At 41.4% G+C, this 27,733-nt stretch overlaps 1 protein-coding gene across 2 annotated transcripts; it reads right to left on the bottom strand.

Moving 5' to 3' along the window:
- Positions 1-536: 536 nt before the first annotated feature.
- Positions 537-26,034, bottom strand: QSOX2 (quiescin sulfhydryl oxidase 2). Of its 2 annotated transcripts, none has more exons than XM_027731725.2 (12): positions 25,689-26,034; positions 21,063-21,163; positions 19,922-19,970; positions 18,676-18,784; positions 18,394-18,484; positions 16,833-16,978; positions 16,057-16,200; positions 13,838-13,967; positions 11,899-12,021; positions 10,620-10,770; positions 6,536-6,724; positions 537-4,307 (listed from the first exon to the last, which is right to left on the bottom strand). In XM_027731725.2, exons 1-12 carry the CDS (start codon positions 26,032-26,034, stop codon positions 3,757-3,759), a joined length of 2,130 nt encoding a protein of 709 aa, XP_027587526.2. In that variant the 3' UTR covers positions 537-3,756. The 2 variants fall into 2 exon arrangements, with proteins under 2 accessions (XP_027587526.2, XP_039235524.1); XM_039379590.1 differs by having other exon boundaries at positions 18,676-18,781; positions 25,689-25,992.
- Between the last annotated feature and the right edge of the window lie 1,699 nt (positions 26,035-27,733).

Below are 27,733 nucleotides of genomic sequence, written 5' to 3'. Positions count from 1 at the left end.
GGCTCTTCTGTGGTCAGACCCACAGGCTGCACTCTCCTTCCCTCCGATGAAATTGTGCCAGTTTTTGTAGGACTTGTCCCCAAAACAGCATCAGACCATGAATTTAGTGGTCCCAGGACACCCTTTGGCACCTCTTCACCAGGAGGCAGCAGATGCCCCGAGTCTGGGTGGTGAGGACAGGTCCGGTCCTGCCCCGGCAGGGACAACGCCCAGGTTTGCCCTCAAGGATTCAGGCGATGACCCCAGTCCTAAGGGACCCCAGGGGAATATTGCTGGTTCCCAGGCAAGGTCAGGGGCCAGCCAGAAAACGACTTTCAGTGCCAAGCATTCCCTGACATTTCAGAAATTTATGGGATAACAGTGAAAGAAACGGAGTAAAGGTTCACCTGTCCTCAGAATTAAACACCTACACAAAATGATGGATGTGGTCTGACACAGACATGGACATGGGCAAGCCTGGGAATACAGTTTAGCTAAAAACAATTTGAAAATTAAAACCAGTTGGAAAACGCAGGTGAAGAGCCCAAATGCACCACTTTGCCCAAATGTTTGCAATTTATTTTAAACAAGCACATTAGTTTACAATTTAGTACAAAACAGTCACTTTTCCTTCCAAGAGAGGAATGAGACAGTAAAAAAACCAACCAAACCAAACCAGAACAGACTCGAAAATGTCAAGTTACTGAATTCAAATAAATAGAACATTTAAATTACTGCAATGGTATCATCACTATTTCCAACACCTCGTGTGCAAAGCACAGACTGAGACAACACACCCAGGACTTTTGTTCCCATCCAGCTCTGAGCAGGAACAGCAGGATGGACACACTGCTGGAAATCAAAAATTAGCAGTTCTCAGGAATAACTTTATTAGGTTTCTTTAGCACTTGCAGCTTTTCTCTCTCTCCTGGCACATTCTACTCCTTTTATTTTCTATGCAGGTTTAATATTCCCTCTTTAAAAATATCCAGAGAGCAAAGAAAGCTCCATGAATTACAAAGGGCCAAGAAATCCCTCTTGGAACTGCCTGGCCCCAGCCCAGGGAAGGGGCATTGCAGGAACCTCTGTGGCACAACACACCACACAAATAAACCCTCCAGGACTGAGGAGATGGGGCTGGAGGCAATTTTTAAAACAGAACCACTTTCCTGGCAGCCTCACCCATCCCCCAGCACAGACTGTGCCGTTACAGAGACATAAAACGATGCCATTTGTCATTATAAAGATGGAAAATAAGAACAAGCAAACCAAGATTTACACAACTGAATTCAAAGCAAGGAAAACCTTCCCAGATGAGGTTGTTGAAGTGAAAGCCTTGGCTGGTTCACTGGCAAGAGCTGGAGCACCAACACGGACAAGAAACATCCTGATTTCATAGTTTTACACTCTCAAAAGGCAAAAAAAAGCCACTGGAAGTTTGAGTATTGGTTCCTTTTGTTGTGTTTGCAGCAGGGTCACAGCAATGTGGAAGTTAAAGGTGTGTAGCAAACCCACCAACTTATTCCAAACCCACATTTGCTGCTTTTTAAAGGCAAAATAATTCCTAAAAACCTCCAAAGCCTTTTGTTTCCACAAGCAGAATGAGCCAAAGCTAATCAAGTCAGGTCTCTGTATGTGCTAGAATTCTAATCAACAGCAGCAATGACTGGATTTCAGCTTTGGAATGTGCAGCAATTCCCACAGCAGGAATCCAACAGTCCCACAGAAGAAGGCCCAGTTTCCCAGATCCAACACTGCTGTGCTGGGTTAGGGGTTTTTAGGTGCTTGCCTTTGTTTTTAAAAGCTAAATGTCCCTGCTTTTGGGATGAGAACACCTGCCCAGATTAGGTCACTTAGAATTTGCCCGATTTTCAAAACTAAATGTGGAATCTCCAGGTTTTCCTCTTAACCAGCCTCTTCCTGGGATCTCTTATTGGATTCCAGCCCAAACCAACCTGCACTGCTGAGCCTGTCCCACCTTCCACCATCATTCCAGTTGCTTACAAGGTGTTTCAATACCCAAAGTGCTGGAATTGCAGGGAGTCAAAAGCAACAAGGGACAGGGAATCCTTGAAGCTCAGTTCTGTTACTCCAAGTGGAAGTTGCAGAAACACGTCAGAAATATTCAGTTTTGTGAACAAACAAGATTTGATCATGAAGAAAAATAACCCTGTGGAGTTTTTGTGCTTTTTAGATCATTCTTGTTGCCGGGTTTTAAACTTTCTACTCTGGGGCTTATGAGGGAAACCAGAGGAGGACACACTGATGGCATAAACACAGGGGCTTGGCCAGAGACTCCTCATTCCTTCTCGTGTAACAGAGGAGCCAGCAAACATTCAATTAAATTAAAAGTTGCAAATGTAGAATTGAAAGGAAAAGCCTTTTTATATAACATAATTAATCTGGAGAACTCACTGCCACGAGAAAACATTGAGGCCAAAACCTATTAGGATTAACTAAAGATTAGGTAATGGATAACTAGAACATGCTCAATTACATTGGATGGGATTAGAAACTTCACTATCCAGGACCTGAATTATCCCCCCAGTCAGGATCACAGGAACTCCTGTTCCCAATGGTAATTTTAGAGCTGTTTTCAGGGTTTCTTCTAATTGTTGCCCACCAGGCCCCCAGACTGACCAGTAAAGGAAAATGCCACATTCCCAACTGCTGCCACGTCCCAGAATGGAGCAGCTCTGCCCTGAACCATCAGAGAGCCCCTCCTGACTCCAGCAGGAGCATTCCAGCAGCAGGGAGGGAGGGAAGGGCTGTTCTGTGCCCTGCACAGACAATTCACACCCGGCAGGTGACACTCTGTGAGCTCAGAGCTGCAAATCCCAAGGGAAGCATTAATTGTTATGTTATAATGGAGTTATCCAACAGAAGTATTCCCAGATTTTTCAATCTGTTCTGCCATGTTAATACAAATCTCACTGGCCTTCTCTGAAAACCCTGTTTTCCTTTACTAGAGTTCATCAGGATTGGCTTCCACCTGGATAGCAAGATAATTACTCAGCTATTTTCCTGGCTCATAAATGAGGTGAGTTATCCAATGTTCCATCAACATATCCAATAGTGGAGCAAGTAAAGCACCAGTTCCAGGTCTGTCCTTGCTCACACCTAATCTCCAATAAAATGATGACCATTAGCAATCAGAATCAGGCTGCTAATTGAGACACAAACTGCCCCAAAAAACTCCTATCCAGGCAGTCACACACACGTCCTTGGCTGGAATACACAAGAATGATGTGGACACAGAATGCTTTCTCCTTTAAATATGCCATGTAAATAATATTTCAGAAAGTCACAGAGGTTTAGAAATGGTTTAATCAGAATGAAACTCGTTTCCTGAAAAAAAAAAAGAAAAACCTCTCAGAATTCTTGCTCCTCCAAAGGAAGCAGCCAAAGTACCACTGGAACTGTTCAGCACTCGGGGAGGTGAAACCAGCTCTGGGTAAACTAAAAAAAAAAATAACACCTGACTTGAAGTACACAAAACAATATCCAATTTCCTCCCCCAGCAGGCACAGTGGATTGCATAATGCAATGTTTACTCTGAGAATGAGTAAAGGATGTCGGTGGTAAGTCATGGAAAAACCTGCCCTGACACATGCAACGCTCCCTCCAGAGCACAGCCACGTGTGCCTCGGCTTCCCACAGCCAGCTCCTCACATCCAACACCTGGGAATGCCTCGGGACAAAGGAATACTGTGTACAAAATCCCTGATCATAAAGGTTAAAGCTGTGTCTGGGAACAGCCACGGACACGGAGAACCCCTACACCGCGGGCCGGTAATACTTCACCTTCCACCTCTTGGATCTCATCCTGAAAAAAAAGTACATGATCATCAAAAACAAGGAGGAGGCGACATAGAGGATGACACAGAGACTCATGTCTATGTTGGAAAAGCCAATCCCTAGGAAGGACACAGCCTGCCTGACCTCTCTGAGGTTCACTGATGCCACAGAATTTTTCCCGCTACCTTGGACAGCTCCAGGATTCCCTCTGGGCTTCTCTAACCCCTTAAAGCCCGAATCTACTGAATTTTCCTTATCCTGGAGCTTATTTTCTCTGTTTCCCCCTGGATTCTTCAGCAGGTTTTTGTCCTTCCCCTCCCTGGTGTCTCCCTGCTCGGGGTCACTGGAGTCAGTCTGGCTCTCGGTGTATTTGTAGAGGATATTGTCACTGTTGTAGTGGGATTTCAGGAACTGCAGGACTTGCTCTTCATTCCAGCTGTGCAGTCCTTTAATCTCCTCGTGACATGCAGGACAAATGTCTGGAGTTGGCCACTGAACTTTGGGAAATTTTGGATCTTCAGTCAAATCACCTGATTGGGAGGAGAAAAAAAAAAGCAGTAAAAATAAATATCAGAATAAAAATCAAGGAAAGAACGGGGAAAGCTGAACCACCAGACACCTCCCAGAGAGCATTTCCCACTCACAAAGAGTGGGGTTGTTCAAAAAACACCCCACAGCACAATGATGTTTGTATTAAACCAAGAACAATCACAAACAAATTTGGAAATCCATAAGTTTCCTCAGGGGTGCACCAATTCCAACCCGAAGCATTTCAAAACACAAACACAAAATGATAATTATTTGCCTTTTTTTTCCCCAGGAAAAGCTGCAGGGTGGGAATCCCAGCCCCAGCTCCTGCAATTGCTGCTTTCAGGAGGCAGGAGGACACAACCATCTGGGCCCTTCAGGGTTAACCTGAATTATGGTGCAAAACAAACTGCTCTTTTCACTCAGTGCTCCTTAATCCCTGTGTTCTGCCCGGGTTGCAGGAGCAGCTTCAAGGCCAAAGACTCAGATATTTTCATGTTTCTGTGCTGTGAATCATTCCATCCTAAGCTTGCTTTTCCACAGCTTTTTGCATTACTGCTGGAGCAAACTGGTTTTAGCACTTGAAAAACCATTCTTATGTTTAAGATGTATTTTTCAGCTTGTAATTTTTCTTTTTTAGCCTTTAAACCTGTAATGCTGTCTTGAATTAGATCCAGTTTGAACATTTCAGATGTTCACAGCAGAGCTGAAGGCTGGAGCTGGTGTCACATTTTGCTCTAAAAAATAACATTGCAAAACATGGATGGAGATAATTTTTGGAAAAAAACTTGCAAGAAAAAGCTAATTTATTTAGCTGATTGTTATTAGTACACTAACATTTAAAATGTTTTAAAAAAACAGACTCTCATTTTATTATTTATTTTTTTTTTAAAGGCAGGAAACTTCCCCATGATTTTGAGTAAAACAGGGATTCAAAGGATGCTTAAAAATATGTGTCTCCTTGATATGTACAAGCAAGAGAGCAAATTTGCCTTTTTATCTTAAAAGATCACTCAGTAATCAAATTGTTTCAATAGAGAAAGTAGAAACAAAATGAATTATGGTGAGATTACAAACAGAAAATTCCCTGTACTTTGTGTTTTGCTGCCAAAGAGGAAAATGCTGTAAATTCTGCCCATTCTAAAGCAACAGGGAGTAATTCCACAGGGCAGAGCCATATCCAGGCAGCTCCTGACCCACTCCAGGGCTGTGCCAAGGTGTTTTCATTGCCCAAACACCATTTCTCACTGGAGGCCACACGTGTGACCACAAATACAGACGCAGCTTTTAAGGGTGAAAATACATCACTGTCCCGTGGAGAAATTTTAGCAAACTTAAAAAGCATAATTTAACATTATTATTTATTCCAGGGGGTTTATACTTCTTACTAAAAGGGTATTTTAGCTGGCTGTTGCATCACCTAAATCAATATCCCTGTGAGTTTTCCAATACCTTAATGCTCTAAATAAGTGTATTGCTCCACCACTTAGCAAGTCCAAGCCAAGAGGAGTTGCCTGGTTCTGTGTTCACAGCCCAGCCAATTGTAACCCAAAATTAGGGGATGTTTTTTTATTTAATCCCTTATCATTTACTTCTCTTCTCCTCCTTGGAGAAAGGAGACAAACTGTTCGTGCTCACAACAGTATCTGATACTTGATAAATCTGGGGAATTCAGCGGGACCATGATAGGAACACAATGTAGCATATTTAAATTGCAACTAATGCTACATTACCCAGATCCATAACAGCAGACAGGGATTTAGTGCAAAGAGAAACCAATTTTCTTTAGTGCTTTAGTTACTTGATACCTCCATAACAGAAGGGATTAAACACAACCAGTATTTTAACAGCACTTTTAGTCTAACTGAAAACACAACGATCTAGAGGGGGGCACAGATTTCCCTCATATTTTATTTTATTCCATTGCTGATCTGCCAATAATTCAGGCTCTTTTCTCCTGAGAAAGTCTCTTGTTCAATTATATTTTTCCAACCAGCATCACTCCACAACAAAGACAGGTTTTAACCTCTATTTAAAGTGTCACAGAAAGAAATGTGATTAATTTTTATCCACTTTTGTTGTCCCTTTTTTGAGAAGGTTTTGATTTGGACTCCAGAAAGAACCTCTCACTGAGCAACAGGTGAAATTTCAGAAGAAACTACCTTTGAGAAAGGTGTTTGGTGATTATATCCCACAAGGGCACAGGATCTCAGGTGCCTCCCTCCCATACCTGCCAGCCTGTTGTTCACCACGTTGTGCTTCTCCCAGAGCCACAGGACAGCCCTGTCCAAGGTTTTCACGGAATCCATGGACTCTTTGGCCATTTCCTCAAAGTGCTGAGCACAAGCCTTGCACCCAAAGAAGTGCTGGATGTACCTCCTCATGACCTGCAGCACGACCTGGGGATTGTCCTCGAGACCTGCAACACAAGGGACAGGTTTATTGAGCCCCTTCTGGACCAACACAGGCACTTCAACACAAAAGTGAACTGGGGGAAAAGGGAAGGAAATATTCCACCACTCTTGTTCCAGGCAAATTCACACCTGACTCTAAAAATAGACACTTTTGTAATTTAAAGATATCCAGAGCACAAGTGTCACCATACAGGATCTGTGTAAAAATAAGTCACAAAGATCTTAGAGGGACTAAAAGCTTCACAGAATTCTTTGAAGAAAAACTCCCTCCAACAAAATACATATATAATATTGTCACTAAGTAGTTCATTTATAACATTGCCACTAGGCAGTTGAGGTGAGACATTTAGAACCAAAATTATTTGGCAATAAATAGAGCTTAAAGTCCTCTCAAACAGTGCTTTCCACAACACACTGGAAAGCTTGTCTGGGGTATCAGACACAACCACAAGGGAATTATTTCCAACACACTGAGGTTCCCAAAATGCTGATTGAGCAATAGCGCTATTAAAAATGCAAAGTAGGTGTTTATACCAATACAAGCCAACATATTTAGTATGTACAATTGTGCTCAAAGTTACCCTGAATAACACATTAAAAGAAGAGTTAAAAGTCAAGTGTTCTCTCCAGTGAAATTTCTCCTTTCAAAGAGTATCTGACAATTCAAGGGGGGGAAAAAACTTAGTTAAATGAGAGCCAGACATTAATTTTTACCAGAGCACATTGTGAAATTGTTAGAACATGCAAAGTTCACGCTGTCTGTGTGTCACAATTCTTCTGGAAGCAGAGACTTTCTCCAATGTCTTGCCCAATAATTAAATGAATATTTATGGTATGCATAACATGACATTTATGCCCAGGCCCTGAAGTTATGGTGATCCTTCTACTGGAAAATCAGGAGTCAAAGCCCCTCAGGTCAGTATTTCCCAAGGTGCCTGTGATGCCTGTTTGTTACTGAGGAATTAGAGCACCAGAATCTCATTACACTTATTAATTCCACAGCTTTTTTGGCAGGCACTGAATGCACCCACAGAACAGCTGCTGAGCAACGTTTGCACTTCCAAGAGTGAATCAGGAATTCCTCCTAAAATAAACACAAACACATTATTATTCTATAACACTCACACTTTTACACTAACTAGTTAATAATTAATTCTGAAGTAAAATAAGGTCTCCCCAGATGGAGAACTTTGTGACCCTTACTGTGTCAGCAGGTAGTTCTTACATCTCCAAGTGGCTTGAAAACCTGACATAATTTGTTGAACTCTTAATGGTTTCATCTCTGTCTCACAGAATTTCTGATTCATGCTTAATTGACCCAGTAAATTATGTCAAAATGCATTTAAAAATGTACCCTGTGTTACCATGAACACACACTTGTCAAATTAAACACATTTTATGGTGCAGACTGATCAAATTACAGCCTCCTGCTGCTGAACACTGGCATAATTTACTATTGCATTGTTTTTTGGAAGGAAAAAAATCCTCCACAAAACCTGCTCAAACTATCAGAGCACTCTTGTTATGTATATAAGAAATACATGTAGACTGTCATTACACCTTTATTTAGAATAACACCACGATATTCTTAAACACAGCAGCAAAAAGAAGTCTTTAAAGCCAAAAAGAAATCCTAAACAGCAACCAATCTCTCCTCAGCCCCTTCAATATCTGTGATTGAACAGACATGTATAAATAAAAGCTATGAGATTAAAGCAGATTAAATTACTGTATTAAAAGGAAGGCTGGAAAATAATTTTGGAAAGTTGAAACGAATTTCAGGCAGAACAGTTTTACTATTTATAATAAAATACATGTTCAGAAAAAAAACAACGACAAACACAACCAAAGTAACTACTTGCAAATAATCTCTTTGTGGAGGAACAGATTCATACAAAAATTTAATTATATCTGTTCTCCTGTGCAATGTTACACTCCTGAAAATTCATTTTGTGGGGAGATCTTTCAAATTCAGATTAAGAAAGAATCCAGATAGTTCATTATAAAATCCCCAAGCCTGTCTTATTCACACCAATAGATCCTGTTATCTAAAAACTCATTTCTTTATAATTAAGTGTGCTCAGGACTTGATTTCTGCAGTGATTTGACACATCCTTGGGTGTGAGCAGTTCTGATCCTTTGGATCCCTTGTGCTGCTCCCGCTGCAGGTTCAAAATCTCACCCTTCCCCAGGAAAATATTTCAAGTCCAGCCCAATAAAGGCCTTTTCTCACTAAATCCACAGCGAGTTCACCCAGAGGAAACGCTCAAGAAAAACACATCTGCTTTCAAAAGAAAACAAACAATTGCAAAATGGCTCATTTGGTTTGTTTTTCTTTTATCAGCCCCCGAGATGAATCTTCTATTAACATCTGCCATGTATCATCGTGTAATCCTCCTTTTCTCTCTCCTCCCAAACTACTGCAATTCAGGGTAACCCTAATCTTTAAAGTGGACAAGAACCATAAAACCCTACCTGTGGTGGGAAGGATTAGGGAGTACATCATGCTTTTTAGTAGATGGGATTTAAACAAGCAATAAGGAGAGGAAAACCTCCCAAGACATAATCCCACAGTCTCAGACTGACCCAATTCTTTGGCTGTAAGAAGTGATCATCACATCTCTGCCCCGATTTCCAGCCAGGGTTAACTGTGCCAAAGAGTTCTCAGGTCCTGCCATGTATTTTTAACTTCAGGTTTGACTCCAGCTCATGCTTGGAACACACAATTTAAGGTGCAATTTTGCGTGGTTAAACATTAAGAATTTTTTTTTTAGATTTAATCAGAACATTTTTGGCAAGTGGGACAAAAGGGGAATTTAACTTATGCAGGACCCTGAACAGTTAAAAATCATCCAGTGCAAACCCCTCCAACTCACAGCACTAGATGGGAAAAATTTAACCCACTGTCCCATGAAAAACAAACAAAACAAAGAGAACAACAAAAATAAACAACAGGATGATTTGCTATATAAAAAAAAATATCCCTGTTCTGCAGGAGAATTATTAAGATTTGAAAGATTTTTTCACTGGGATTGCAAATAATTCTGGACAAACACACATATCTGTAATCTGAAATAATGAAATACTTTTTTTTAATATAAAATCAGCAACTGGAAAATTGCAAATTTCTGGGGTTTATGGTTTAGTAACAGTCCATCTTGAATTCTTGTATTCCTTTCTGATAGGGACTATCTAAAAAGGCTTTAAATGAGAAGTAAATAGAATTGTAACCAAATACAGTGCTGTCCTGGAGAGAATAAAAATATATGAAGGCCAATATTTTAGCATTAATAATTCTATTTTCATTGGGTGAGGAAAATAGATTATATATCCAGCATGTTTCTTAAATAGGAATCATCACCAGAATATTAACACTCTGCTTCACAAGATGCTGCAAGTCTAAAAACAAGCAATTTTACAGAGTGCTGGCAAAGTAGTAAATCACTGGGGAGATTAATGACAGGTACATTCAGCTGAAAAAAAACAACCCAAAACAGTCATAACATTCAGTATTTAATAAATAACATTACAGAAGGATCAGCTAATGGTTGTACATGCTTTATAGCTACTAAATTCTATGGTTAAATCTCATTCTTCTCAAACTGAATTCCCAGTGCAACCTCAGGTGACCTGAATAATTTTCATCCCTTTTCAGGGAGCTCAAAATTTCCTTGTTTGAAATTTTTTATTTTTTTTTTTCCTGCTTTCTCACTCCCAGCTTTAGGGCCACACACTTTATTTACCACGTTTCTAAGAGAGGAGAAAGGCTTTCCAAACCTTCCAGCTGCAGCAAAGCTCTGACCCCTGCTGGTACAGACCTGCAGCCACTGCCCTCCACAAACTCAGTATTAACTGAGGATTTACACACTCCTCCCCCCCCAAAAAAAATGTGCTGTTTACCTGTATTTATCAAGGCTTTTGGTCTCAGTGCAGCTTGAACAGTGAGGGTGTGGAACAGCTTCCAAAGGGAGCAGCTGTAACCTCTCAGCTCTGGTCTGCTGCCCTGGCAGCCAACCCACTGAACCTTCTTAGTGAGAGAAATGCCAGAAATCTGGAAAAAAAAAGAGGTGTATTTAGGATATATGCAGCTCTGGGACCTAAATGTGCTACTGAATGTAGGAGCACAGCTGATCCTACGTGGAATTGAGGGTAAAGAACAGTCAATTACTTTCTCTGCACTTGTTGTTAATGAGTTTATGCTTCAGGCAAATGAATTTTAAACCCAGAACAATCCTAAAGTCCAAAATACTCTGATGTACCTTTAGAAAACTCAACCCTCTTGCAGGATTTACAAAATACTGATGTCAAACCTACTAAAATTAGTCTAACAGAACACATGAAGTAGCTTCACCTGTAAAGTTTCTTTTTCAAGAATAGCATGAACAAAACGCTCACAAAAATATTACTGTAAACTCTGACAGAGTTTCCCAGGGCACATTAAAAATTCCATATTACTCCACCTGTACCACAGGATTCCCAGTGGTACAACCTTAACAGGTTAAGATGTAGAATTTAATATTATTTCTTCTTAAACCCACTTCTTATTCCTTACACCCCAAATCCAGTGCAAGGTTTTAGTTTCGGAGACTTCTCTCTCTGCTTCCCAAAACACACAGGAGGTTTCCAAATTTCAGAGAGCAAATAGGGAGGGAAGATTCTTATTAATTTCTGGGCAAGGACAGCCCTGTCACAGGGCTTTGATTGCCAGAGTGGGATGGGATTCCAGCAAGGCCTTTGCATGCCAGGAAATTAAAGAGTATTTGGGGAAACTCTTCGGGAATAATTCCTGTTTCAGTGGGTGAATTTCCCATCGCTTCAACTCTGACCTCCAAGAGAGCCCTGCTGATAACAGGCACAGCAAAGCCCAAAATATCCACTGGGAATCTTGGATCCCTGGAAGCTGACATTAGGGAACACATATTGCTTGCTCATTATAAACCCAGCCAGGATTGTGGAGTTCAATTCTCTCATTTCAATTTCTTCATGTGGATTTTTTTTTGTTTGTTTTGTTCGTGGTGTTTTGTTTTTTTTCTGGTAATGATTTCACTTTATTTTCATTTTAACCTTCTTATAACTCCATTATGACTGAGGGACCATCAGTAAGTGATGTCTTAGATTTATATAGAATCTTATCCTTTACTAATGCTGCATTTTCTGCTGGAAACTGGGACCAGCTTACCCGCATTTTGTTGTTGACCAGATCCAGAATAGCATCATAAGGGATTTTGTCTAATGGAAGGCTCACCAGCCACTCTTGCAAGGTCTCTAACAACTTTACCACAGGCTGTCGGCCAGGAAAAAGCTGAGAAGAACAAAAAAAACCAAGGAAAACAATATTTTAAAGCCCAAATCTCATCATCAACAAGACACTTTTGTCGTCATCTAATTGTTTTCCTGCCTTTAAAGTGCTTCAGATTATAAGCAAATTAAATTCTTGTTCTGCTTTCAGCCACCTCACACTAAGTTGTGCTTAAAAAATTAACAATTTTTATGTGCAAGATATTAAAATGGAAGGCACTGAATAACAAGCAGGAATTGCATGGAGCAACTTGGGATAGATTATACAGAATTTCACATTGGGGTAATTCAGAATGAGGTTCAGAACAGAGGTAACACCTCAGAGAGGCTGAAATCCTTCTTGCTCTTAGAAAATAAATCACAAAAAATAGTTCTTTTTGGTCAGATTTCTGTAAATTTAGAAGCTGGTTATCCAGGAGAGGGTTTTCCTTCTCATATGTGTAACAGTGATTTCCAAAGTGATTTGGAAACAGTGACTTCCTTAACTTGGAACTTACAGAAGCCACAGTCTGGCAGATGAGTGTGAGGGACTGTAAGTCAGTGGTGAGGCCATGATTTTACACCAGAAATGGTATTTTGCTTTAATTAGGGTTGTGATCACTATAGAATTAAGTTGAGTATGCCCATCATCCTTTAGGGAGCAGGATTTCAGTAATGAAAATTCCCCAAGCAGGGAACCAGAGACCTCTGTGACTTCAGGATGATCCTCACTATAAACAGGAGAAGAGTATAAAAGGTTTCCTAACAAAATCACCTGCAAATCATGAATGGGAGATACAAGGAAAATGTTACACCACAAAAAAAAAAGGCAAATAAAGGCCAGCAGCCCACCCTGCAAGGGCAGGGGGAGCTGAGCAGGGACCCAAAAGAGAGCATTCCCAATTTCTGCACTAATAACCAGGGAAGCCAATGACATCAGCTGGCCAGGAGCCATCAGGAAGAGCAGAGGATGTTTTAGGGATAATATGATGGAAAGATTAGCACCACACTTTCTTAAAGAAATGAGGCCAGTGAGAGATTTCTGACCTCTGATGGCTGCAGGGGAGGGGGGAGGGGGGTAAGAAACTGTCTGTCTGATTTTCAGATAAATCCAGATATCTGGAAAGGGTTCATATAGGCCTTATTACTCCCTTAATAGTTATTGATTCAGTGTTTTAAAATAAAACATAGTGGTAGCTACACTGTAAGTAAATATAAAGGGACATTGGTCACTTCAGTAAACTGGCATTAAAAAGTAAAATTAATTTTTTTCAATTCATATCACACTATGTTACAAATGTAACACATAAGCATTTTTATTTTTTAAGTACTCATTAATATTCAACACCTCTGTTATTTTGAAATACTCAATCAGTTAAATTCAGTACCTCTATTACATTCCAAATTTAGACAGAAGCTGCTAAGATCTCTAAACAGAACACCATTTGCCAAGTGTGTATTAATGAAATCCAAAAGTCAAGAATGAAAAACAAAGGTTGTTTTAATCCCACTGAGTTACAATAGCTACTTATCCTGAAAATCTGATAAATGGACTATATTTACAGTGGCTGTTCAACATGCTGCAGACTACTTAAGCTTTATTTAATTTTGAGCCCTCTAAGATTAAATTAAAATGCATTTTAACCCTGGAAGTAAGTCAGAACAGCATCAAACACTTCAAAACCAGCACATACATAAACCCCCAAAACTCTTTTTTAAGCTGCTGAGGACGCACGTATTTAAACGCTGCGAAAGACATTTTGAGAGACCTTTGCCCCATAATAAATTTGATGGTGGAGTCACTTCATTCTTACAGATAATCACAGCCTGGAAGTGTGTACCTTGGCAGAGATGGTGACAAAATCCTTGAAGGTCTTGAGCTCAGCTCCCTCAAGTGTCTTGTGCGTGGCGAGTTCCACCCTGAGCAGGAAATGCAATCCCGACTCAAGGTCAGCCATGTACAGCTTGCTCCTGGAAAACACACAAATCATGGCATAACCTGGCAGCTTTCTTTGCCTTTTTTTTTTGTCACCAGCCATGAAGATAAAATTGATAGAGAGGGGTGTCATCAAAGCCTCAGCCCCCCAGGGACTGCAGTTACCCCGCCCCGGGTGCTCGGGTTGGTGTCACTGGACTCTTTCATTCCCTTCAGGGTTTGGACAAATGAAGCACAACCATATTTAAGAAAGTTTTTTTTTTAATATTTGACTAAACTTTTCTGCCTCCCAGCCAGCTTTACCTTGCCATGAAACTATAGCCCTGGCACTGTCAGCAAGGAAATGGGGATGGAAGGAAATTACAGCTTCTCTGCTGGGTTGGCCACAAACAGAAAAATGACATGTTATGGACAAAGGGAGAATTCTGTTCAACAGCAGTGGATTAAACACAGAGCAGGGGCACAAACAGGGCTGAAAATGTCAGTGTTGGAAAGGACTGAGTTTAGAAATCCTCTCCTAAATGCAGCAGTTTTACTGCAGGTCCTTTATGTAAAAGTTAAATCACATCAGCTCTTGAGGCAGAATCAGGCACCTTGTGACAGGCGAAAGTAAACCACGTAAAACAAATCAAACACCTTAAAAGTTCCCTCTCACAACCAAATATCTTCATAACAAAAACCCCTTCACAAAGTACAAATGCATCAAGCACACACCCCCAGCTTTCAGTGCTCCCAGAGCACAGACTTCAGACAGTGTGAGAGAGCAATGGCACCAAACAAACAGAATTTCATATAGTTAATAGTTAAGGTTTCTTTTAAGAGCTCAGCACCACTATTGCTTCTAAAAACACACAGAATTAAAAAACAATCATTCAAGAAATTGGCTGGTCCCACCTCCTAAATTACATACAGGAAAGAACATATTAAAATACAGAATATTCTATATTTGAGCTATATCCTAACAGCTCAAACTACAGACTTATTCTGAATCTATCTCCTTAATTAATAATGTACTCACTTAAATTTTAAAAACCAGCAAAATTCTGCATCAAGTTTCTTAAATAAAGAGACATCCACATGAATGCAGGAGGCTCTCCCAAAGGATCCTATTTAGAAGGTACTTGGACTGGAGATTCATGTCAACGAGATTTTGCCTTGCTGGAAAGCAGCTCAATTTAACTAAATTGTTTTGCTAAGAGAATGTTTCATATAATAGTCACTGAAAGAAGATGACACTAATAGTGTCTATGAAAGGAAAATAAGTACTAAATTAAAGCACTCAGTCCTACATCTTTCCATCTAAAGATGCTGAGGGATTATCTCTCTGCAAAGGCTTTACATCCTTCTCTCACACAAAGAGAGAAAGAGGGTGAAGATAAACCTTTGGGATTTGGGATGATAAACATCTTTTCCAGTGACTTTAGTATTTTCTATTATACTTGCATTTGGCAGCACTTTTTAGTGGGCACTGCTTCACTGCTGCACACACAGAGAACTCTCCTTTTCTACAGAAATTATACAGCTTTTTACTTTACTATCCAGTTTTTCAGAGACACTGATTACTTCCTGAAGTTTTCCAACAGTTCCAGTCAGTGGTTTATATATTTCAGGCAATGGGATGTAAGTTTTTCACATTTTGAAGTCAATTGAGCATTTAACCATACTTTTGGAGAAATACATTCCTTCCCCAGCAGTGCAGATGCTGCTAAAACCAAAACACTGGCAGCCCTCAGTAATTTCACCTGTGAATTGTTTGAAAAGCTGCTCCCAATTTGTAACCTTGGTGTTGGAATTAAACCAATTTCCAAGTGTTACCTGGATACACCTGAAGGGATGAAGCTGAAGCAGCAGCTGAAAGCTTTGCTCTGAGTTTTGATGCTCCAATTCCTCCAGTTTTAAGCATGAACACCTTTAATTTTACACAGCAGAAGGATGCAGAGCACTCAGCAGTGATCAACCTGTTCAACTCAAGGTGCATCCTCTGGGATGGAATGAAGTCAAATTTGGAACTGCACTAGGATTTTATTATAAATTACAGCACAGCTTCCCACGGGGCAAAAAAACCCCCTGTAAAATAAATTTTAATAACCAAGTGTTGATCTGAAAATCAAGGGCATCACTTACTTATCAAACTCTTTCCACACCTTGGTTTCTGTGCCCTCCTCTTTGTCTTCTTGAGCTGGCAGCTGGAGTGGCAAAAGGAGCTTTTTTCTTACACCTGGTAGTGACTTTAAATATGAAGAAAAGAAAGACCGTAGAGGCTTCAAACTGCACATAAATGGACAACAAAGAGAGATTACTTTTAATCTCACACTAAGTGAATGTCCAAAGCAAATTAGTATATTTATAAAACAAGATATTCACTTTGGTTCATGTTTTCCAGTCCTAGTGCAGCATGGTATGCTTCCATACAAAGTGAAGTGAAATAATGCTTAATTTGGCAATAACGATTTGGATTAGTGGTGTGAAATTCCATTCAAAATAAGAAAATCCATTCAAAATATGAACAAATAACATTCATTCACTTTACACAAAAAATGTTCACGTGGAACAAGTATTTTGACTCAGAATCAAGCTTTTTTTTTAAGAACTTTGACGCTTCATTTATTTTTTTCCACTTTTATTCCTAAGTTTTTTTCTTTTCAGATATATCACAGTAATAAATTAAAGCTAGAAATAGGCAACAGTGGTAAGTAAAAGTAGTATTAGGTCTCTTATTGATAATAACACACAACTGCACAACAGTACAGTGCATTGGTGACATGTCAGGACACCATGTCACTATTACAGGCCAAAGGATGATACAGAATAATTTGCTTTGTGTGAAAGGAATCCATAGAAGCTTTTTTTTTGTAACTTAAATGAACCTCCTCATCCTGCTCTGACTGACAATTACTCACTTGTTAATTAAGCCATGGGACCCATTTGGGTGGATCAAGTAGCACGAGGGGACTGAGGGAACACCCAGTTTCTCCAGGAAAGCCTTGTCAGAATTCAAGGCCCTTCTCACCACCAGGTTTTCATACTGGCTCAAGTCTAAGATAACCTGGGTAACAAAAAGATGACATGAATCACACATTGTTCAAGGAATCCTGTAGGACAAAACACAAAAATGGGTGAAGTGCACCATCCTTTAAGGGCATCCTTAAGCTGTTTGCCAAGGGAGTGTAGCTATGACTGTTCTGTGCATAGGAACAAGATTTACTCTTCTCTGGAAATTATTACTCCTATCTTCCTTTTTTTATTATTTTTCTGGGTCTGTCCTGGTCTTTGCCTCCTTCCTTCCATCACAGTGATGACATGTGGCCTTCCCTTCTTCAGGAGCTGGGACTCCTCTTAGGTTTGCCCATATTGTCCCATATTGTAAACATGAAAAAAATGTTATTTCCTATTTCACTAAACTATTCTATAAAGCTAAAATGCTACATGACATTAGCAAACATCTTTCCCTCTGAAGGCAAACTCCACTTTGTGTTAATCAGATGACTCTCACTGTTCCTCTGTAGCAGCAGGTAAAAAAAAAAAATCAAAGCAAGTGTGATAAAAAGCTGAAGAACTTTATAATCTTCTCATTTTCTTTCTTCAGTAATGCTCACTTGTATCAACACAGCAGCTTCCAAAAACAAATGCCTGGAAGCAGAGCAGCCTGCTTCCCAAAGTGATCCTCCCTTTTGGCAGCACATTCTCCTCCCCTTGTGCAACTGGGCCACCTCAGCATCAAATCTAATTAGAAACATTTTGCAGACATTGGATGTTTCTACACAGATTATGCCCAGATAATTATGCAATTTATTTTCTTCACTTATCCTAGATCTTGGCAGGAAGAGAAAAGTAGCAGTTGTCTAAGCTAACAGCAGGCTCATTAGGTGGGGAAAAGATGCCAAATCAAATATTTTATTGATGGAATGGGGGGAAGCAGAAACCAAAGACTTCCACTTCCTCCACGTCTCAGAGATGTGAAAATAATTTTATGCTATCATCTTAATTTAGAACAGAATTTCCCAGAATTTACATGTGAAGAAAGGGAACCCGAGATTTTAGATTATTATCAACAGTTGAAATCATAAAAGTTGCCCAGAAGAATAAATATCACAAATTGTTCTCCAGCAGTAACAAAACAATAACATAATCTGACAATATTCTTCCTGTGATCTTCCAAATCTGGAAAGAAAAAAAGAACTGTGCTAACAGTGAAGTTGATAAATTAATCTTCCACTGACACATGAATGGAAGAAGTCAACGTGACATCACAATCTTTTGTAAGCAAGTCCCTCTGCGTGAGAAGCACTGCCCTAGAAAATCCCTTGGCTTTGTGATCCCTCAAACAGGCATGACCTGCCCTTTATGACCTTTGAATTCAGTCCTAGAATCAGTTTGTTGCTTGGCTAAATAACCTAAAATTCAGCTGGGTTATGACAACATTCATTCCCAGACACCCTGTCAGTCAGAGGGCACAGTTACCTCTCGGCCCAGGTAGGAGCTGTTGCTTTCAAACACGATGGCAGTGTAATGGTGGCTGTTCTTGTCAAAAAGGGAAGTAATATCACTGGACCTTTTAACAAAAGAAAAGAAAAGAAATTCAGAATGCAACACACCCACTGATATTTATGGAATTTCCTTTTACAATTTCACAGCAGAAGTGATAGTAAGAAAAAAATTCGCTTTGTCTTTAATAGGACCTTTTATATTTTATTTAATTAACTCAGTGAAGATAAACAGCTCCATTTGAAACAAGGACCTTACCAAACTGGGTCCAGGGGTGGGCAAGCAGGTGGTCTGACCTCCTGGGAATGGTTCTGGAGGAAGTCAATCATCTTCTGACGGACTGTTTGTGGCTCTCGATCTGCTCCTGCTGAGGTGACAGAAAATACAACCCCTTCAGAAACTGAGGGGAGAATGACTCACAAGGAGGTTTTCTGTGAATGTGAGTGCCTGTGCAGGCAGGTTTTCTCGTGCTTTGCTGTGTCAGGTTTTTGTGTTAAATTCAGACTTACAACCCAGAATACTATTTGGCTGAAGAACTAAGGATTTAGTTGCAGGATTTCATTTTAATGTTAATATAAGATCACATTTAAAAGCTGTCATCCCACCCCAAAATTAATAAAACTTCAAGGCTTTTCCAAATCTACCCATTTGCCTGCCTGGCTGATTTTCTCTTCAAACAATGCTTGATTCTAAATTTGTGCTCATTTTCACAATACTTGGTGTGGGCACCTCCAGGAGCTTTTTTGCAATAAGGGTATCAATCATGAATTAAAAACTGCCAAGGTGTATCAATCCTACCAAATGGGCCAGGTGACAATGTGAGGAAATGACTGGAGTGTGAGAATATTTGATTTGCTTGAAGAGAAACCAATTAAAAAGCAGGAACTGTCACAAATGCCAAAAAGCCCCAGGTCCAAGCGTGGCTCTCTTGGCCAGGAGGGGTTAATGGTGCAGGTGGTCTCTCCTCTGACCTCTGGCCTTCGAAATGTTAATCCATTGAAAGACACAACCTCACTTTTGTCCCAGACAAACCACCTCAAGCTGTGATCCTGTCACACACACAGGGGATAAGCCTGGTTTCAGTTGGGCAACATCTGAATAGGGGCTCTCCCAGGGCAATTCAGGATGCCTGGAAAAGTGGCTCATGGATCAAAAGGCACCAGAGTCAGGACTGAGCAAATTGGATCTCCTGCTGATGAGGTGTGTGGTGGGGAAAAAAAACAAAAAGGGAATTTAAAAAAAATTATCAAGCCATTTGGGAAAATTAAGAACTTTATTTAAAATTAAAATGAGGAATGTGAGCCCTAAATTCTAGAACAAATGTTTTGCCTGTCTAAAATTCTACCTAACGCTCTGTTTTCATACAATGCTTGGAATATCCTGTCTTAAAAAGCTATTTAGTGTCCATCCCATCTCTGTCCAAACTAACTGACAGGCAAAGGGATTTTGCTTGTTGTGTGACACATCCCTGGCTCTGGGATTCCTTACAGTTGGATATTCTTACCTTGGTAATTTTCTCCAGTAGTAAACTGCTTTGTAAATGCTTTGAAGTACTACGGGGGAGAAAAGAAAAGTCACTGTATCAGACAAAACCAAAAATGGCTTTCAAGAATTTTTACTTTTACAGCTCTAACTACAAAACATTTTTATCTTTGAGTTTTCCCTCTAAATCTACGAGTTCCAAAGACCTGTTTCTCACCTTCCTTAGGGTATCTCACATGAACCATTCAGAACTCTGACAACAATAAAGCCAACTTTTAGAGGAAAAATACTGCAAACATTAACCCAAAGTAACTGATTCCCAAATCTGTGTTACCAGCTCTGTATATGCTTGGAACACAATTCACATTTTCCCAACTCCCTCCAGTGGTTAAACAGGAGATCTAAGGGAGCTTGGTCATCTTCTGCTACAAAAAATAAAATGGAAAAATAAAGACTGTGTTCCAATTTACACCTAAAATTTTAAAGATTAAAAAAAATACTGTTTTTGCTCTCAGGGCAAAAGATCCTGCAGTGAAATGGCTCCTGTTCCCCCTCATCACAAACACAGTTTATTCAATCCTCTTCATCCACCACATTCTGCTCAGACTCACAGTTCAAAATGTGATTATACAGACTGACAGAGAGAGAGAAGGTAAAAATTGCATTTAGATATAGAAATGAACAATGGTAGATACTTCTGGTTAACACGAGATCCTTTTAAAAGCCAGTTTAAGCAAATTATGAAATTAATTAGAAAAATAGTGAATGATCAATCAAGGGGAAATTTTTAATTGGTCACAAAATCAGCTGTTTTCATGAGGCAATTCCCATGTGTTTCCTTTATTTTCACACATTTGAATTTGAAAAATATTTGTACAAATTGTTACCTAATGAATCTACTGAAACAAAGTGTTATATAAATGTAACAGCACAGTACTTTGCATGAGGATTTTCCAGATTCAGAATTTCTGCTCTAAACAGCTGCATCAGCTCTTGCATTCAGCAAAAAAACCCTCAAACTATTCTTTTATCAAGTTTGCAGTTTTCTCAGAAAAAGCAAAGTAGAAGTCCAGTTAAAGAACAACGAGTTATACATAATTTTATGGTTTTACTTACTACAGAACATGCATTATTTAGCTAAGGCAGGATGTTCTGCCACTTACCCTAAAGGTTGGGTAAAAGTGAATACCATATTCCTTGCAGCTCTCATAGTTCTCCTCTTCCCCACAGTCCAGCACACCAAGTCTAATTGCAGGTTCCCAGTCTGAAAACAAAGGCACCTTTCAATTTTCAGCAGAAGTGATCAGGGATCCCAGCTGATGGATTACCCTGCTTCCCATGGAAAGCAGGAGCAGGACTCTGACAGATTCCAGTGGCATAAAAATCCAGCCCTCGGTCGATTCTCATTTGCTGCTCATTTCTACCCCCCAGTGTAACACGAGCTACTGATTTTCAAAATAACTAAAAACCTCCCTGTTTTTCTTGGCTGCATCAGGATTTTAAATGCACCTAAACGAGAGGAATCCCAACAGAGAGTGCAGCAGTTCCAGGGCTGAAGGCATTTTACTGAATCCAGGAAGACGAAATTGGGGTCATCCCATCAGGACCCCGGCTCGAATTCCCCAGCTTTTCCCATTAGCTGTGCTCATAAAATAAGGCATGCAGAACATAGACCTGAATAAAATTAATCCAGCAGTTACTCATCCCCATGGCTGTCAATTACAAAGCCATAAATTCGATGTATCTTGTATTACAGGTTTTTTCACAAGCTGTTTTTCCTCCAAGTTACAATTTTCTGAGAGGCCTCAGGATTACACACAACCCCCAGCTCACACAGTGTCTGCTGGAAGTTGTCTTTATCCATCAGCACTGTTCAGAAATACATTAGATATACCTCAAAAAATACCTGCATTTTAACCAGAGTGCTAAATAGTTGAGTTTGAGCATCACTGTGAGTTTTCTTTATATATGTTTCATAGCAGTAACCACAAGAGTTCAAGTATTTCTACAAATATGCCTATGTAACTTCAATAGAAGCTTTCAACTGACTTACAGCTTTTTCCTTCTCTTTTTGCTGGGAACTTATCTTTTTGAGCCAGGCTGTGCTGCAGCAATCACTTTAAGGAAGAAGCACTCCAAGGGAATCCTTAGACAGCTCCTTTTTAAAGCAAAGTTAAATCAAACCAGCCGTGGGCAGAATTTCAAGGTCCCCCCAATTCCCAAGTATCAATAAAATTTAAAAAGCACTAAAATTAAACTTGCTTTTACAGCAAAGAGCATGAAAGCTTCATCAAGTTCAAGAGCTGATGGAGAGCTGCTTTGCCAAACTGCTTTTGAGACTTAGCTTGACCTTTATTTGTCTTTGGAGGAGATGGGGCAGCTGAGGGAGAGTTTTGTGCCGAACGTGCCAAGAGCTGAGCGGGCACCAGGAGACCCCACAAACATGCTGGAGCAGATGGGCACGTATTCACAGCAGCACAAAGGACACAACAGTCCATTTCATCAAATAAAATGCAAAATACAAAAGGAAAGTTTGGCTTCTGGGTATCTCTCCCATTCAACTTCCAGCACCCCCTCCTCCTTTTTCCACCTGTCTGGATCCTCCTCCGCACCATGAATAGGAGCTCTGTGATCCCAATGCAAATAAACCCCACACAACAAAGCACCCCCAGCCCAGCTAAACCCCTGGGTTAAAGAGCACCAGCTGGGGAGTGTGTTGCTCAGCATTCCTGCTGCTGGAAAAGCAGCTTTTCCTTTCTCAGGGATGCCAGCGTTGCTGGAAGCACAGCCCACACCGCGGAGTTCCCGGTGCCACTGCAGCCTGGGCAGGCTCCTTTAAAATGCTGATTAATTTTAAATTAGCATTAGTAGTTTTGAAATAGAGACTGACAAACCACGTGAAACAGGCAGATGAGTGACATATTAACCAGCAAAACTTCTGTTCACGCTAAACAAGTTCCAGGGAATGAACAGGACTGCCTTGGACAAACTGGAATCCACAGGTTGGTCGAACCTCCCACTTGAGAAATGCTACACAGCTCCAACCAGTGAACTACAAGGAATGTGCTTCCTTTTCATAAACTTCCTCTCCAGCTGGGTGTTTTCCATCAGGAAGTTTCAGGTCACACATCTCATCCCAAGGCACCTCTTCCCCATGTGCTACTTGAAAGCTGCCAATTTTAACACCTCCTGAACGATGAGAAGGGTTTCTGCAGTTCCCCACCAAACGTGTTCAAAGAACAATCCAGGGAAGGAAATTGTCACTGTTGTATTTGAAACAACAGCTGCTAGGTTTGGAAGAGTTCTTCCAAATCCTGAGGAGTGGATTGCTTCTGTGTGTAACTGAAGGGTTGTCATATATGGGATTTCTAAGGGTTTTTGTACCTTCTACACAGAAAATCACCACACAATTCCAGCCCACGGGCATTTTGCTGGATAGATTCAATCATCTTTTAAGACAGAAAAAAGGCAGTTAACTCTAATGGCCACTTTGGCCACTCCTATAATAAGATGAACTGTGATTCTGAGCATAAAGCCTGTTCTGAGAGGAAAGGGAGTATCAAAATCAAAGCATAAATTACACAAAAGTAAGCACTGATCCTATTTTTCAGGAGGATTATGTTGTTCTATGAAATCTGCAATGGTTGCATTGCCAAGATTTAACAAATGAGAAACAAAATAAAAATTAAGTCTATTAGCACAGGCCTTTTATGGACAAAGTAGTAGCACCAATTTAACTGGATTTTGTTTGGACACCAGATCAGCAAACACATCCACAGTGATCCTAATGTAAACAAACCTGCATCCTCAAGGAAAGCTTTAATATCCCAGCAGAGGAGTAAATATTTTTGAAAAATAAATGTTGAGACAGCCTAAGTGGGCAAAACGTTCTGGGGTTTGGTTTTTTTGATGAAGCTCCCAATGAAAAGTGTGCCTGTTCTCAGCCTCCTCCTAAAATCCATTCATTCCAACTTGAAAATTGAAACATTTTCCTGACAAATAACACCAGAAGCCAATTGCATTCGCTGGTAGTGCCAATGTCCACAAATATCAGAATCCACTTTCTAAATGAAAGTCTTCATAAAAATTCAAAGGACTAAAGAGGAGAGAGGCCTTTTAAGTAGTTCCAGTAATACAAGTGCATAACAGAATTTGCAGTTATCATGACTGTAGGTGAGGAAGAAAATATGTATTTGAAGAAGTCATTACAAATTACAAAGGTATCACACTGCTGTATTAATATATAAACATGTTTATGTATGTAAACCTGTTTTATTTTGACAAAAGCTCAGATCAGTTCAGGCTCTCCATGACCTTCACTGCAGTGCTCAAACACTTCCTTATTACTTCAAAGAAGAAGAAAATCTAATATATTTTGGCCAGAAGCAAATCAAAGCAGTAGTGAAAATGTTACATAAATTTATGCAGATTAAACAGAAAAAAGCCACTGCTTTTATAAACAATCCCCCCATATAAGTAAGGAGAGTTTGGACTGCTCTGAAACCATGACTGCTCTGTGCTTCTCTGGTTTTGAGCCTCTGCTCATCAGACAGAATTCCTCAGTGTGTGGTGAGTTCCTCAGGACCTATTTTTGGGTGGGCCTTCATTTCCACAGATCTAAACCCATGTACATCTAACACTGCACCTACATCTCCTGTTAGTTGTTAACACTTTTCAGAGTGTCAGAGAAGAGCCAGAGCTCTTCACTCCCTCTCAAACTGAAACCATGAGTGTATTAGAACTGCTGTTCCATCCTGGAAAGATCTCCTGGGTGAAATGCTAAATTAAGAACAGTTTAAAAGCCTTTTATACCACTATGTTAAGAACGACATTTCATACAAATCTGATCTCTGGTTTCCTCCCCAACGAAGGTATCAAATGTAACCAATACCTGGGGGGCCTGTTTGTTTCCTTACATGTAAAACCAGAGTAAAACACTTCAGCACCTGCCAAAAAACCTGAGCAGGCTGACACAGCAAGGCAGGTCTCTCAGTATAAGCTGTGGAGGCCACCACTTCTTTTTAATTCACTATGTGATAAATCTGAAAACCTGGTTCTCACTTTGCTTGATTTTTTTATCATTTCCTGGTGGTCCTTTTTTCCCTTCTAGGCCATCCACACTATGTTGAGTTTGCAAGATATAGATCAAATACATTCATGGTCTTTCCAGTACCACAATATTTTTTATTTAGCTTCCAAAGTAGGCTGTTCTCTTTACGAAACATTCAGAAGATAAGCATTTTGCCTCCAAGAGTTCAGTCTAAACAAACCTCCCATGGGCACACACGGACGCTCGCGTGTAAACCCCGCAGCTGGATCACTCTGTGTGAGGTGATGTTTTATCCCTGGATTCCTACGAAACCTTTAATTTGGGGATGTGCTACCACCACCCAAGCCTTGCTCTGTGCCATGTGCCATTCTGGCAGTGTGGGACCACCAGGAAAGTGGGACGAGGGGTGATGCTCACACACCAAGGTACCACCAGGGAAGCAGGATGAGGGGTGATGCTCTCACACCGAGGTACCACCAGAGGAGAGGATGAGGGGTGATGCTCACTCTCAGAACGCCACCATGGCACCGGCAGGAGGGGTGATTCTCACACACCGAGGCACCACGGCTCACACACCACCCGGCCCGGCCCGCACAGCCCAGGGGTGACACAGCGCCCGGGGCCCCGCGGCCCCCCAGCCCAGCGCCCCCCGGGCACGGCCGCGGCCCTGCACCGGCACCGGGCACCGGGAGGCCGCGGTCAGGGCAGCCGGGCGGCCGCGACCCGGTCCCAGCCTCACCTTTGACGTCCCCCGCCAGCGCCCGCCAGGTGGGAGCGAAGGCGATGCAGTGGCCGCAGGACGAGCTGTAGAACTGCACCACCCAGGCGGTCGAGGAGTTGAGCAGCGCCGGCCGCACCGAGCCGGCCGTCAGCACGGTCAGCGGGTCGTGGCCGGGCCGGTAGAGCCGCGCGGCCGCGGCCGCCGCCAGGAGCACCGGGAGCAGCACCGGGAGCAGCAGCGGGAGCGGCACCGGGAGCGGCACCGGGAGCGGGAGCAGCGCCCGCCGCCCCCCGCCCGCCGCCGCCATGTTGGGACGCGCGGAGAGGGGCGGGGCGGGGCCGCGCCATAGCAACGCGCCGGCCATGGCGGCCCGGCCTGAGGGTGTGCGGGGTGCTCCGAGGGGAGAGGGGGCCGTGCCGTGTCCTGAGGGGGTGTGCTGTGTGCACTGAGGGGAGAGAGGAGTGTCCTGTGTGCCCTGAGGGGAGCGAGGGCTGTCCTGTGTCCCTGTGAGGAAAACGAGCACTGTCTTGACTTCCCTGTGAGGGGAACGAAGTGTGTCCCGTGTCCTGAGGGGAACGAGGACTCTCCTACGTCCTTGAGAGAGGCAAGAAGTGTCACCTGTCACCTGAGAGTCTCGTGTCCCCTGAGGGCAGCGAGGACTATCCTGTGTCCCTGAGAGGGGAGCGACTACTGTCCTGCGTCCCCTGAGAGGAGCGGAGACTGCCCCGTGTCCCCCAGAGCCCTTCAAAATGTGGAATACGTAAAAATTTTCATAAGCCATAATGTTCTTTGATGTTTGACCTTTCAAGCCTAATCAACAAGAAGGGAGGTTTACTCTGTGAAACAGCAGCTGATAAGCAAGCTCGGAGTGATGTCCGAGTGCCAGAAAAAACAAATTACTTGTTGGTAGAGTTGTTAAGGTCTAGGGCTGGACACACTTCAATGGTCTCAGCCTAGGGGGAGATTAAAGCTTGGGAAGAAGAATGTGCCACTGATAGGGGTACAAAGAACGCACAATTTACAGGCCACGAGGACATTCTGCGTGGTCCCTTCCTACCTGACCCATCCTGTGATACTTTGAGATCGCTCGGTGGCCAAATTTATGTGGCAATTGATATGGAAACAGAAGTTTCAACTTCACAGAGCTTCTCACTGAGAAGAGCTGAACACCTCGTGGCCTCTGGGTCGAGAGCTGTTTCATCCCAAAGTACCTCTCTCAGCAGGGAAGAGCCGTTTCTCCTCAGACTGAATCTCTGATAAAAGGCTGCGCTTGGGCAGGTTGATAAAAACTCTCTACTTTCCATAAATTCAGGTTGGATTTGCACTAGTAATGGATTTTAGCACCTTTTACAGCTCTGGCCACAGTATGGACATCTCCTTTCATTTCTAAATACAGGCTTAAGAACTTTCATTACATTAATGGGAGGGAGAAAACCAACAAGACCCCCAGAGGACAATTTCAGAGGAGTTTAAAACTTAGATAATTAAAAACTGAGGTCTCTGAAAATATAATTCTTGCTTCTGTTACTCACAAGCACTTCTTTTAATCCTTGAAGAACAAGTAGGAAACAAATGGGCCTAAATTCTTACTTCAGGCCCACCAGTGTAAATCCAGACTTTAGAATTTATCACTGTTTCTGGTCAGTAACCCACAGACAATACAAGGGTGGAAATTTAATTACAGTAAAATCTTCTCTGAGACTTGAGTAACAGATTCTCCCCCTTCTGCCTTTTCTTTTCCTGATCCTCTCTTTTTTTGACCATTAATATCTGAAGTGGTTCAGTCACACATCTTTTGATCCATACCCCCAGCTACAGGCTAAATGATTTCTCACATCACATCCCAGCTTTGGGGTTTTCTATCTCTTTTTCCTGGGTACAAACAGCAACAAAATAGATGGTTACAAGAGCAGAGTCCAACAGCTTCAAAGAACTGAAAAATCTTGTGGCAGCTGCTAATTAGGATTTTAAAAATCTGCAGTGCCAAAGATATTTTAGAGCACATTTTATTCAGAAGAATTGTTAAATGTATAAAGATGAAAGAGATGGATTACAGGAAAATT

The sequence above is a fragment of the Pipra filicauda genome, unplaced genomic scaffold (genome assembly GCF_003945595.2).
Source record: "Pipra filicauda isolate LSUMZ 115617 unplaced genomic scaffold, ASM394559v2 scaffold170_size1570365_pilon, whole genome shotgun sequence".
NCBI lineage: Eukaryota > Metazoa > Chordata > Aves > Passeriformes > Pipridae > Pipra > Pipra filicauda.
Note: the sequence above shows the minus strand (reverse complement) of the source record. Positions and strands in the feature narration are given on the sequence as shown.